The sequence below is a fragment of the Streptopelia decaocto genome, assembly GCF_964273445.1.
Source record: "Streptopelia decaocto genome assembly, chromosome: 1".
NCBI classification, from domain to species: Eukaryota; Metazoa; Chordata; class Aves; order Columbiformes; family Columbidae; genus Streptopelia; species Streptopelia decaocto.
Genome location: NC_138663.1, coordinates 79,912,905 through 79,926,912, shown reverse-complemented (window position 1 = coordinate 79,926,912; position 14,008 = coordinate 79,912,905). Strand labels below are relative to the sequence as shown.

Here is a 14,008-nt window from a genome sequence, read left to right as displayed (position 1 = left end):
GTCTTTGATTTTAATTTGGCTTGTATTGGCTTTTGAGCCTGAGTAGAAAGTGCACAAAAGTGTTGCCTTTCTAGTAGTTCTGACTAATCTCTCTTCCTGTTTCTTATTATAATGACTTAAAACACCGTCTGAGCAGTTTCTAACTAGAATTGAATACTGCAGTAGAAAACATTAACTGTCATTACTATTCTTTTGATTTTACACTGTGGATTTGCATTCAGAGACTACAATGGCTTACCAAAAAAAAAAAGAGTGCAATTTTTACCTATGGTTATAAAATTCTCCTTTAGGAAATAAACATAATACTGTACTCTGTCAAGACTACAGTAATGATAAAAGCATGGAATGTTGTAGATTTTTTTTGAGCTGTTATAGGTGGCTCACACAAAAATATTACCTTTACTCAAGTTCATCACTGGTAATGTGTATTGACCAAGGAATTCGTTTGAAACCAGAGATATCTCATCCTCCACACAGAAGCGTATCAATGCCAGTTCTGGAACTTGGACAGTAAAAGAGAAAGTTTCATCCCATCTAGGGCACAAAGCTAATGAAAAAGAAAAAATGCACAGTATCAAAATACCATTTCAATTATTCTACTTAATATCTGAATTATTGTATCTGCTACCAATAGTCTGAACTGGTAGAGATTCATTCTTTTTCCCTAGATTTCTGTGCCCATTTAAATGAGCTATTGAATTCCCACTGACTGCAGCAATATGTAGATCTTTTGTACATATTATGGAGATATAATAAAACTGTCAGGGAAACTCTCAGAATGAAGCAAACAAAGAGCTTGGAACTTGCCTGCAGTATGCAGGCCAGCCCCTTCTGAGGCTTTGCAATGTATTAGCTACATAATATTGTAAATCAAAAGCCTAAGAATGTTGGTGTCATCTCTTAGAAGAGAGCAAAATGGGACAGCAGTAGCTAGGTTAAGAACCACTGCTCAAGTTAAATTTTCCTGTAGCCATATCAGTTTAAAGTTTTTGCCAAAGTTTCTCCTTTTACATTGCTGGAAATGAGGCAGGCGCTGTAAAGCCATCACTTGATTAAAATTCCAAAAAGAGGATGTGGAACAGGAGAAGGGGTGCTTTGTCTTGAGCACTATTCATACAGAGAGAAAAGAAATTCAGAGGCCAATTTAAAACAGCAGCCACCTACAAAAATGAAAAAGGAAAAATAGAAGACAGAGGCATAGAAGAATGGAGATCACAGGGATACTTTAGTCTTAGTCATCAAGAAGTTCTATTTGATAAAGGTGAGGGAGTGCTTGAAGGCAGCTACAAAGAGTACACACTTCACCTATCAAGCAATTAAGGGACTAGTCCTGCTAGAAACTTCATACGACCTAAGTGGTGAAGTCACAGAAATTTCTTCAGAAAAAAATGCCTTTAAATTTACCAATTAGTGTACTGGTTTTTGCTGGGATAAGGTTGAATTTTGTTCAAATCAACCCATACAGTGCTACATTTTGAACTGGAAATGCCTAAACATCTGCCTGCTGATGGGAAGTGATGAATGAACTTTTTTTTTTTTTTTTGCTTTGCTCACACATGTGGCTTTTGCATTACCTATTAAATTGCCTTTATCTCAACTGAAGTGTTTTCTCATTTTTTTCCCTTTTGACTCTCTCCCACATCCCACTGGAGGAGACCGAGCAAGTGGCTTGTGTGGTGCTGAGCTGTTGTCCAGAGTGAGCCCACAACAGTAAGTAAAGACAATACATGCCATCTTCCTTCAGGAGAATGCTACTAACTACAAGAGTTTGTGCTTCCTTAACGTACAAAAAAATGGCATGTAGCATGCATTTCTGCTACAGTTTTTATGCCAAAAGACGCTAGTCTAGAGACAAATAATTGCAGTCTTTGTAAGTAAGCAACACACTTCCATATAAAATATTATTCTGCTTTGCTCACAGTCAAGAGAATAAGATTGATTCTCACCATTGCTTTTTACAACATTAGATTTCTTTTTTGTTTGATCTTCTGGCACACCGTAAATTTCTACATGCACTAAAGGGTCAGCTTTGTTAGTCTTCGACAGGTTACTGGGTGGTAACTGATGACCGCTGATGAGCTGGAAAATTAAAGTTGTAATGTATTGAAATAACCGCAAGAATGAACTTCATGTAGTAGCTCTATAGTAATCATAGTAACAAAGATTGTTGCATAAGAAACTGCTGTAAGATGCATATACCAGCCACAAACTGCTATAAAAATACATATTAAACACAATGAAATTAAGAACATGGTCCTTCCCATTTAATTTAATTATTGATTACTTTCAGAGAATGGTTTGGGTTGGAAGGGACTTTCAAAGGTCATCTAGTCCAACCTCTCTGCAAGAAGCAGAGGCACCTTCAACTACATCATGTTGCTCAGAGCCCCATCCAGCCTGGCCTTGAATGTCTCCGGGGACAGGGCATCTACCACCTCTCTGGGCAACCTGTTCACAGTGTTTTACCACATTATTGTAAAAAAGAAAAAAAAAAATCTGAGACCCTACTTTAAATAATAATTTTCAGATTAAAGATTTTTTGATCGATAACTAGCCATAAAACTTATATTTTAGTACCATGCAAAATAATGATGTTGGAGGGATCAGCCTCATGCATTTTACATTTTCTGAGATCAAGCTCATGAATTCCTATTGAAGCTGTGTCTAGTGGACCAGTGCTAGCACACACGGTGGCGTCAGCATTGTGTTACAGGGTATGTAGCAGAGTGCCTCACCTGTGTTCCTTCTCTTTCTCAGTAACACACAAAAGCTCTGCATTTAGTAGGCTCCCTGATGTTTTAATCATTTAGTTAGCTAGCCAGAAATTTTGCCTCAGAATGCCCTGTAATCTGGCACCCAGTCTAAGAAAGGATTTGTGAAAGTCACAATTTTGCCTGCTTTCTATCTGTATTTCAGGACACCTAGGAGAAAATAACAATCTCTACACTAATCTGCTTTTTAGAAATCAATGTATGGAGTGTATCGAGAGAGATATACAAGCCTGCAAGCCTAGGTGAAAGATATGACTCTTATGATCCAGATCTCAGCACTAAGCATCAAAACTCAAGCTACAGATTCCAATTCCCCTGTCAACTACCAAAAGATCAAACCTCACAAATTCCACCTTTTGCTAAGGTATTTTCTGTAACACTTTGCTCCATGAAAAGTTCTAGCCTGAAAAATCCAAGAGCAGTGGATTAGCAAACCCTGATGCTGTCCACTTTCTTCCTAGAAAATACCTACTACCTTCACTAGAAAGCAGCTTTGCAAGATGCTAGCCCTGGTTCTTGTGGGGGACTTCAGCTGGAAATAACACACAGCAGAGAGGAAGCAGTCTAGAAGACTCCTGGAGCGTGTGGAAGACAACTTCCTGACACAGCTGCTAAGTGAGCCAACTAGGAAGGTGCCCCACTGGACATGTTGTTTGTAAATAGAGAAGGACTCATGGACGATGTGATGGTCAGAGATCACCTCAGGCATAGCCATCATTAAATGATCAAGTTTTTTGTTCTTGGAGAAGTAAGGGTTCAGCACAGAATGACACAAATCCATAAATCCAACCAGTTTTTGAGACCCAAGGTGAAGGAGACATACAGAGAGAGTAGTAAATAACATGGTAGGCTCAGAAGTTTCTTATTAAATACCTTGAATATATGTATTTCTGCTTCAAAGGCTATATGTATCATGTATTGTGTTGATGAAAATTGTGGCACATCAGGTGAAGAAGGGTATTGAGTTCAGTAAAATTGGGCCCAGTGTTCACTGATGTTCTTCTTTGCATTCATTCATTTGTTCATTCATTCGTTAACAGTCAGTCTGAGAGTTTTGACACCTCGATCTTCTATATCTTTGCCCTCTGCTAAGTAATTTCTCCATTCAACAAGTCAGCAACTCTTCTTTAGCAGAAACTGTTTTTCTTATGACTCCTGCTCTTTTTGTCTCCAACCACCATTTCCTGTATTTTTTTTCCTGCTGGCTCTATGAATGGTGCTCTCTGCACCCTCTACCATCATCTCTACAGATGGTGGGATGCCATTGCTTCTTTGTATCCTGTGGTACCCAGATTTCCTCTCAGTCTATGTCCTCAGTCTGAAAAGCTGCCTTTCTCCTTCCCAATTACTTCCAGACTCAGACATCTCCTTCCCATTTTCATTTTTTTTTCTATTTCCTGCATTACAATTGGGGATTTTTCCTTGTCTTAGCTCCAATTTTACACAAATAAGGGCTAAAATAACTGATGTGTATGCATGGGTACTTGAAATCATCTAGTAATGTCTATTCATAATTGGTATGCTCACTGTTGGGACACTAAAATGTTTTTGATTAGGTGCATGCATTATGAACGTATTTTATAATTATTATTAGCTAATGTTTTATCTCCACTATTTATTTCTCTGAAAGAAACAAAATAGCAATTATACACTAATTTTATGCTAATTAAATAACATTTATGCAAGTACTGTACTGTGTAATCAGAAATAGCCATTTTTCATTAGGAAAAGGTAGTTTTCTGACTAGTGGACAACTACCAAAAAAAATCTGCTTAACCTCAAATGAAGAGGTTTTCTAACCCGTTAGTATTAAATGACATGTATTTCTAATATTTTTTAAGAAGTATATCAGGTTTGAATTTGGAAGAAGTAGAAATAATTCAAAGATTTATTTATTCATTTCCCCTTTCTACACTTATTTATACCATTTTAGGATGATAGTCTTGTATGTATGCATTGGAAGATAATGAAACTTAAAAGAAGCATAAAGCTTCTTATCGTATCTTTAAATGTTTTCATTTGTCAATTAGCATTATAATAGTGCACATGGCATTACTAACACTTAAAGAAAAAAACACCAGAAGTGCACATTTGATTTCTGAGTTTTCAGAGTTCAGTCCCCACAACTGTAACTGACAAGCCCCTTTGTCATCTACACTTGTGACACAATGAAAGGTATATTTATATTTCTGTACACTATATGGTGAAAAATTACGTATTTTATAAACTCTTATAACTTCTGAACAATTACATATTTTTAACAAACACTAGTGAACTACAGAGGAGAAACTACCCAAGCAGCAGTAGATACTAAATTAGAGTTTTAATGTGTTATTAAAAAACAAAGTTAAACTTCTCAACAACCAGGAATAGGCGGAAAATGAGAAACCAATAATAGATAACAAATGGGTCTGAACTATTTAACGTTTGTTTCCACATTTTATGGAAGAAACCAACAATTAACTAAGCTTACCTTTATTGACAGAGACATTGGTTTACTGTATCTTCCCACATTCTGTGGGGTAAATGTTGAATGACGATTTCTCAAGAATTCTGGTTTCAGAATATAGCCACAACCACCATTGTCTAGGAATTTTCCATGTTGCAGCTCCATTTGTACTCCCGGTGTCTGGAAGTTTAAGGCCACTATAAAAATAAATAAATATTGATTTTAGTGAATTAGAGTTGATACCATTTTATAAAACATCTCTCTGACAAGAAGAGTAAAAAAAAAAGCAACAGAGATATATACATATGTATACATCTTTCAACTCATATGTAAGATCTTGTTATTTTTCTTAAATTTAGCATTACTCAATAATGACTGATTCATGTGCAAAAGAAGTGCATTTTATCTTGAACTACACCACATTTTAAGTATTATCCTATAGATCTTTTTTACTCTACAGTGTGTTGTAGATTTTCTCTTTTCTTTCTAAATTAGACCTTGGAGAATAGGAAATGCGAGAACTTTTTTCTCTATAAGAGCTAAATCCACATACTAATTTCTCTACAGTGGCTAGACCCTGCATGCTGAACCTGTTTACAAAGTTCTGGTGCAGAGGGAAAAAAATAGGATTGTAACTAACCTTAGTTATGGTGCATAATTCATCATAAAAGCATATCACCCACAAGAGAAAGAAGCTTTAGTTTAGACTGTTCAGTGCAAATACATACAAGTTTATAGCAGTAGAAGCAATTTTTAAAGTGTTCTTAAATTTATGTGAGAAAATCCTCTTCAAGCTTAATCTTCCAGCGCTGGTGTTTCTTTTCAGTGTACACCTGACAGATTTTCCTTTCCAAATATCTCTGGTTTGTTGCAGCAGCAACCATAAAATAACACATTTCTCATCAACAGGATATTGTAACTCATGAGATAAAGCCAATGTTGAAATAGTCCTATTTAATGAAATTTTCCCCTATTCCGGTACATTAGAGCTTCCTGTCACATTCAAAATAGAAAATGCACAAGTCAAATCACTGAGGTGATAACATGACATGTGTTAAATAGAAAATGATAAAAAAATCATTCACTTGATGTCTTGTCAGGAAAAAAAAATGAAGTCTTTAAGCAGTACAAGTGAATCCTTATAATAGTTCAGGAAGAGGACTTTATTTCATATTCCTCCAAGATAATATACATGTATTCAATGAACATTTGCTGGAATTCAGAAATCCTTATCTCATGTGGGAAACGCAATAAATTTGTATATATTTGATTGCAAAAAATGTTTGCTTCTTAACTGCTTTGATGATCCTTTAAAAAAATTCTGTAGTAAATGACACAAATAGGAACAGATCTGTAGAATGAAGCAGCTGGTGCTACAGACCTGATGTTTGTACTATGCTTGGTTTTGGTGGGGTTACTTCAGAAGAGCTCTAGCCTGGTGCCATGCTCTCAATACCAGTTAATTGCTGGGACACAGCAAGTGCTCCCAGAGTGCATCCTCTGTTTCATTCAAAAGGAGTCCCACCTGTGCTAGCAAAGATTGCTCTGCAACATGAACCAACACGCACCAAGTTGTAACAATTTGGAATCTTGCCTAAAAAGATACTCAAACAAAAAACCCAACCCACCAACAACAAAACACTCCTCTTTTGAAGCAAATGCAAATGCAGATGCAGGCATAGATTCTGTGTCAATATGCAAAGGAACTTTAAGCTTATTTTACCTTTTACAAGAGAAATTAAACCTCAAAATGTTCATATTACCCATTGCACACCATTGCCTGTTTTTAAGAGGGTAAGTATTCTCTTGGTATAGTTTTGGCAGTGCTTCCCAATTCGGTTTTTATGACTCAACGCGTCATCCAAAACCGGACCCAAATGTGGTGCTATATGACCGCTGTATAGTAATACATTGATTCAAGCAGTGCAGTGAATGCTACAGAGCTGCAACCCAGAGGTTCCTTGAAGTCTAGATCGCGGCATGATCTACAGACAACTCCAAGATCTCTCAGCATATAGGTGACTCCTAGGCCATATTTTCAGAATAAGTGTTTTTAAAAGTGTACCTGAAATTAGGCAAATTGAACAGTCATAGCTTCGAATAGCAGCTTTCATATGATGAAACAAATTACATGATTGCACATAATGAGACTGTTGCTAAATTTGCTAAGCTTCATAGGCTACTAAGCAGGAAAATCTGATTTAGCAACAGAAAAAAGCGAAGGAGAATACTTTACATTTTGTCATATTAGGAAAATTACTTTTGCAACACAAGTGAAGGGCAATGTTATTACAGGTTGATATCTTCAAACATCAGCACTATGTTTTTACTTAATTTAATTTTATCTTAGAATAAGTTAAAAACACACTGCACAGTAGTTTTAATTTACCTACTGAATTCCCAGTATAGCAAGTTGGAACCCGATTAAGGTAAGTGAATGGTAGATTTTGTATTATATTCTTTGAGATGCATACCTCTACTACAAAAGTTCGCAAGGTCCATAGCTGTTTGGGGCCATCTAGGACAATGCTTTATGGTGTACTGTTGCACAGTTGTTTTTTTTTTAATCAGATGCAGTTATAACCCTTAATCTTCTTGAGAAATGGCAAAGTTCATAAGTTAAAACCTATGTTTTCCATTGTCTTAGCAACATCTTTCTGCAAGGAAGACTGAATTTCTACCCAATGTTTCATGTTAGTTTTGCTGAATTCAAGAACAGAACTGTCAATAACATGTAATATACTGTTGTTTTATGAAACAGAAGAAATTTAATGTATGTACAAAGCTTTAAACTTCTGGTTTATTTTGGAAAGAAGCCCAAATATGGTTACTCTTAAACCATCTAAACAGTACATAATCTTAATGTATGGTTTTCATGGGAAAGTACAGGCACCTGAAGTTTAGCGCTGTGTAAGTTAAACGTTTTCCTCAGTCCTTCAGTTAAACACTGAAAGCCTTTTAATATCAGCATGAAAATCAAAACAGCAGACCAAAACACAGGCTTGAAGGACAACCCCAGTGTGATTCCTGCATCTGAAATGGAATCAAGTCTCCCTGAATCTCCTTCAGACCAGAGTATTTAATACTCAAGTCTTCTTGCAATGTACCAAAGCTGCCACAGCTGTCCCTGTTGCCCCCAGGTGTAAATAACTTCATATAGCAAACGCAAATTAGGCAACAGCCTAGCTCCAAAAAGATGAAACAACCCATAATGCACAGAGGAACACAAAGGGTATATTTCATCCCAAACTTCAGTATCACAAGCGATTAAGTGAAGTCGGTCCCACAACTACTTGCAGGACTAACCATAATCTAAGTATTCAAATACAGCACCTTCCATAAGCACTACCATTCAAGACATAATTGATTTTTAAACTGAAAGCAAAAGCTTTCAAAAACCAAAGTGAAAACTGTACTTCTTGGATTTCTAAGTGGCTATAATCTGAAGACAGTTTAAGAAAACTGTATGTCTTTTGTCTGTGATGCTGCCTCTCTATGTATATTTCTATTAGGACTTCTGTCATTCTTTTTCATTTTTGCTTCCTGGTTCTGTTAGATATATTATGACCTTAAAGTTTAATATATTTTCTACATTAAAAATATTTCTAAATGGATAAGCACACATTTGTCACCAATTTTTCTTAAAATTAGTTACTTAATTGCATTTTATGCCATTTAAAATCCACATCGGAATATCTGAATTTTATGCAAAAACCACTCAGTGCCAATGTTCCTATCTCCATTATTTACTTCACTTATTTCAGTCTAAAGAGATACAATATATCAAACTTCCAGCCCTTTGATCGTTTTTGTTACTGTTCTCTCAGATTTTTCCATTTGTCTATGTTCTTAAAAAGGGCCACTCACAATCAATGCAGAGCATCTTCTGTGCCTTAGATGTCCAAAATTTGAACACAATTCCACACCAACTTGGAAACAGTACAAAAACAGCATCACGTCCTAGTGATCTGGCGTACTTTGCCATTGGTTATGAGATTATCTGTGTGACTGGATTTGAAGACACTGCGTTCATTCCACATTACTACTCCCAGCTGGGCATTGACTGTCTATCCCTTCTTCTCCCCTGTAGGTCACAGCTGCATCCAGTCCATCACTGCCCAAATTTACAGAAACATATTCCTAAGTCTTTGCATGACATCAGATCATATTAATTTTTCCGAAGTGATGTAGGTAACTTTTAAAAAATTTTACCCACAACCTGAATTAAGGGCATACTGAGTATGAGTTGACTTAAAATGTGGATGAAAAGGGAAGATATTCAGTCATCTGAATGATAAATAATACACTAATTTCTAATCCCTGGGCACGCCTTAATTATCACAATGTCCTCAGGTGCAAATAATATTTCCCTTTTACTCTATTGTAAAATCTTATTCTATCTAATATACAGTCTGATGGAGTTTGCATAAAAGAAATCCAATGCATACTATAGTACCCCATAAACCCTTCTCAATAACAGCAGATGTGAGGAAGATAATGTGCTCTGTCACCAAGTGGTCAGAACATGTAACCTGGGAAAATGGTGGAATATGGTGGGTTTAAAACACCTATTTCATCATCTATCTGAGAAACTAGAAAGACTTCCAGCATAATTAAGACTTTCCACCAAATTGCGGCAGCCTCCTAGGGCTGCTCTGAGCCTGAGCATTACTTGCTGTTCTGGTCCTGTCTTGACATGTCGCTCTGACCTCCACTGCCATCTCTGGGTGCTTGATAATTCAGGCTTGTGGACATACTGTCCAAAGTTAGCCTTTTAAGTGTCCTCAGCATCCTCTTTGCCTCGGGCTTTATGAGCTTTTTAAATCTTTATGCAGCTTTAGGCCTCTTGCCAAGCCAGTGAATAGGTGAGATCCCACTCAATCTTTATAAACAAGGACTTACTATCTCCCGGGGCAGGGGGGTGGGGAGGAAGTTAGAATGACAACACACAGCAGACTTCACGTGTTAGTATAAATTTTGGCATACATACCATTTCTTGTCTCTTTTTCTGACCAAAAAATGTGGTCAAACTGTATGTAATTTTTTCCTCTCCTTTTTCCTCTTAGCTATTCAGACTCCAGATTTTATTAAGCTTAATTATAATTCCTGGTTTTGCTTATTACTGATGCATTTCGAAATAGATGCTCTTATTCTAATGAAGTGTAATTTATGAATGACTTACAACATGAGGTATTCTGCTGAAATAAGAGGGACTACTCTCCTGAGAGCTGAGTAATATGCATAACTGTCTGACACATCATGCTCAGCATGTGCAAACAGTCAGACTGTCCTTATTGTCTTTGGGACAATTCAATACTGTAGCTCTAAAGAAATTGTCATTAGAAATGTTAAGAGTTCAATCATTCTAACGTTCATAATTGCTGACATTGTTTCTATTTAATTACAAGTAGTTCTACTGGGGAAAAAAAAAAAAAAAAAAAAAAAAGAAGATAAAAGATGTCAAGTGATTAAACAACATCAACTATTCTCCCAGTATGCAACTGGTTTCAATTAGGGATCCTCTCTTGTGAGGTTCTCATGGGAAAAGTACCTAACGCATTTCTGATAAACTATCAAATCTAAAATCTAAATTGATTTTTGCTATTTAATTAGCGTGTCAGTCTGAAAGTTACACTTCAGTACAAGTCTAAGGATCTTTTCATTGTCATTTCACTTATTTCACAGCTGAAACAGATACATTTCCAAAGAAACATTTAAAATTTGTTTGCCTTGTGCATCTTGGCAGAACAGTGTATATTATCAGCTTCCCTTTCCTGTTTCAGTCTGGGTCGCTAACACATGGTTTAGAACAAGATCAGTAAGGAGTTCAGAGATAACTGTGCTCCTGCAATTTTTTCTGTCGTTCTTCTAAATTAACTAGATTTGAGACAAATTATTTAATATTCTATTAGTTATCTGCAGTTGTGGATTTAGTGAAGATACCTGGGAAAATTGTTTTCATTGTTAGTCAACAAAATGCTGACAAAATGAAATTTCTGTGTTTCTTTGCTTTTAAGTGAAAATTCTGCCTGAAAAGAAGCTAGCTCCAGAGTAGCTCAAGAGCTTTGTCATAAACCTGGCAGTTAGAGACTGCAAGAAAAATATGAACACTTTGTTCAAAACACCTCCCAGACCTTAGAGCCATTCCAAAGGAAAGGTGAGTGTAATTAGGTAGCTTCACATACCTGGCTGGTTTTGTCCCACCTGACTTACAGATATCTACACATGAGTTAGCTGCCCCACTACAGCTAATGATAATCTAATCATTTAAGGGACAACGTCACCAAAATTGGGGCCATACTTTAAGTGTGAGAATAATCATGTCCCTGGAGTCTGGAATTCTAATAGCTGTCCCATTGGTCTGGGGACTTATGGAAGGAAACAGTAAGAGGTGAAGCAACCATTTTGGGGGTTCCATAAATGATAATGGTCATGTGGCCTATCACAGCTGTGGATTCTTTTCCAACTACATGACTTTGTTAATAATAAACAGCCTTATTTGTTTGGCATTTTAGTATTTTCTTTCCATAACAGACTATTCAACAGTATTTGGTAAGATTTATGTCAGTTGTGCAAAATCTAGTTTTCATTTCCTAAAGATTAATGTTTGGACTGTTAAAACCATATTAGGAAGAATAATATAGGTATTGACCTCCTCACCTTTTCCATAATTGACCTATGATAACTAGTCCTGTCCTTGAAACCTTAACAAGAGGGAGTGTGCAACCAAGAGGTAATTTTCTGTGCCTTCTTGTTTCTTTCTTCCAGGGCATTCCTTGTCTTGGGAACTAGCAGGGAATCTTTCCTGTCTATCCTACAGCACATTCTCCCTGAGTCAGTTGTGGGATAAAGTCACAGTAAGCCCAAATAATGAGCTCCAGACTGGAAGGATGGATGTAAAGAACAGCCTCGGCATGTTTTTGCCATGAGGTGTATGATGTCAGTCTCATCCCCTGCCTTTGAGCAGAAGAGGTGTTTTAGTTTGGGACTAAATCCAGAGCCCATTTTGGAAAGATAACTGAAGCTCTGTTTAATGGCTGGAGACTAAGTATTAGGCATCACAATGTAGAATGAACAAAGACGAAATGCTGTGTTGTATCTGTCTTTTCCCTGTCATAGGCAATGTTTAGAGTTAATTCATCTGCAAGGTTTTAAGGATCACAATGTTAGATAAAGAGTGCTCACTTAGTATGTAACTGCAATAACAAATACTGTAAAGAGATTTGAGGTATTCTAATAACCTAACCAGACATAAAAATAAAAACATTAAAGTATGTCACTTCACAAATTCCACTAGAAATTCAAGTGACAACAATTCAAAGCTATAATGTAATGAATATTCTCAGTTTGTTTCAGATGTCACGTTAGCTGTTGAAAAACCCCTGTTACAGAAAATGCTTGCTTTACACTTTTGCTGTGTTATAAAGAAATTTCCCATAAAAATAATAACCAAGAGTATAAAACTATCATGCTGAAAAACTAATTAAATCTATAAGGAAAAGTAGTATTCCACCATCTTCTAATGGAAGAGCCTGTGTTTTCCCTTAAATTCAATTTCATTATTTCATAATTTCCTCTACTGAATTTGACAGTCGATCACATACTCTAACATGTATAATGTTCAGTAGGATTGTGAGAATATCTAAACTTCCCATGATCAGACTTAATCTGTTTATTTAGAAAAAAAAAAAAAAAAAAAAAAAATCAGTCCTGTTGTTTCCAGTCTTGCCATTTTTCCAGCAAGAAAGGAAAACTCAATTTCACAGACACCATACAACAACCAAATATTCCAAAGTAAATTAGTGATCCTGTGACCTCTTATTTTCTTTACAAGGCTCTCCAAAGTTTGCCTCTTTAAGTTTTCATTCACTTAGAACCCAAGCAACGTCAGACTTGATGGTCATTTTAAGTTGCTCAGGTGAGGAATGCCAAGATTAAACAAGTGAGTCTTTTTTTCCCTAGGGAGCTTCGGAGGTTAAAATCAGACCTAGTTAGAGAACTCTTCATCACTCATCTTTCTATGCATTATTTTTTTATCATATTATTGCACACAAGAGTTAGCCACAAGCATGTGACAAAATTGCCAAAGATGCTTTTCAATGTCACAGGCCAAAACAAAACCTATGATAAGAAAAAATCCATCATACAAGTAGTGGAACCTTCACAGTACCATATGAATTTTTATGTGTGCTCCAGAAAACATATGCTCTTTATAGCCTCTTCTAAAATAAAATTCTGTACCTGCCATACCATGGCTTTCTCATATAACTTTTGACATGTTTTGGTCATAACCATAGATGGTTTTAATACACACGCAATGTTTTCTACTGCATGCAGAGGACATATTCAAAAGGATATTAAGTTGTCTTTCTATTTTCATTTTCATTTGGTTATGTATGTTTTTTTTGTCTTTGTTTTTCTCAGTCAATATAATACAACTGATATCTGTTTATTTAAATAACTGTCTTGAATTTTCTTTCCCTGCATAAATCTTTACTTTCCATTTTATTTACTAAATAAAAACGAGATATGGAAATGCCAAACCAGTTCTTTCCAGTGCCACACTGCAGCTATATGCAGGAGGCATACTAATTTTCCCAGACTATAAAAAGTTGTTGTAGGTATTTTTCTTCATAAGATGTCTTTGTTCACAAAAACCTATTCTGTTCTTATGAATCTAAATTTTCAGACAATGGACACTAAGTGCACAACGATATCCAAAAGCGATTTTGTAGAGAATCTGTCCTTTCTACTGTGGTTTTTAACTTGCCTTTCTCTGGAAATTAGG

General features: G+C 36.1%; 1 protein-coding gene across 1 annotated transcript in view; it reads right to left on the bottom strand.

Moving 5' to 3' along the window:
• Window positions 1–14,008, bottom strand: part of PLCZ1 (phospholipase C zeta 1) — a gene marked incomplete at both ends in the record, with an annotated part of 53,033 nt that overhangs the window by 2,737 nt on the left and 36,288 nt on the right. The window contains 3 exons of the mRNA XM_082056125.1: window positions 398–547; window positions 1,947–2,079; window positions 5,245–5,417. Of these exons, the coding sequence (XP_081912251.1) occupies window positions 398–547; window positions 1,947–2,079; window positions 5,245–5,417 (456 nt within the window). The remainder of the gene's footprint in view (window positions 1–397; window positions 548–1,946; window positions 2,080–5,244; window positions 5,418–14,008) is intronic.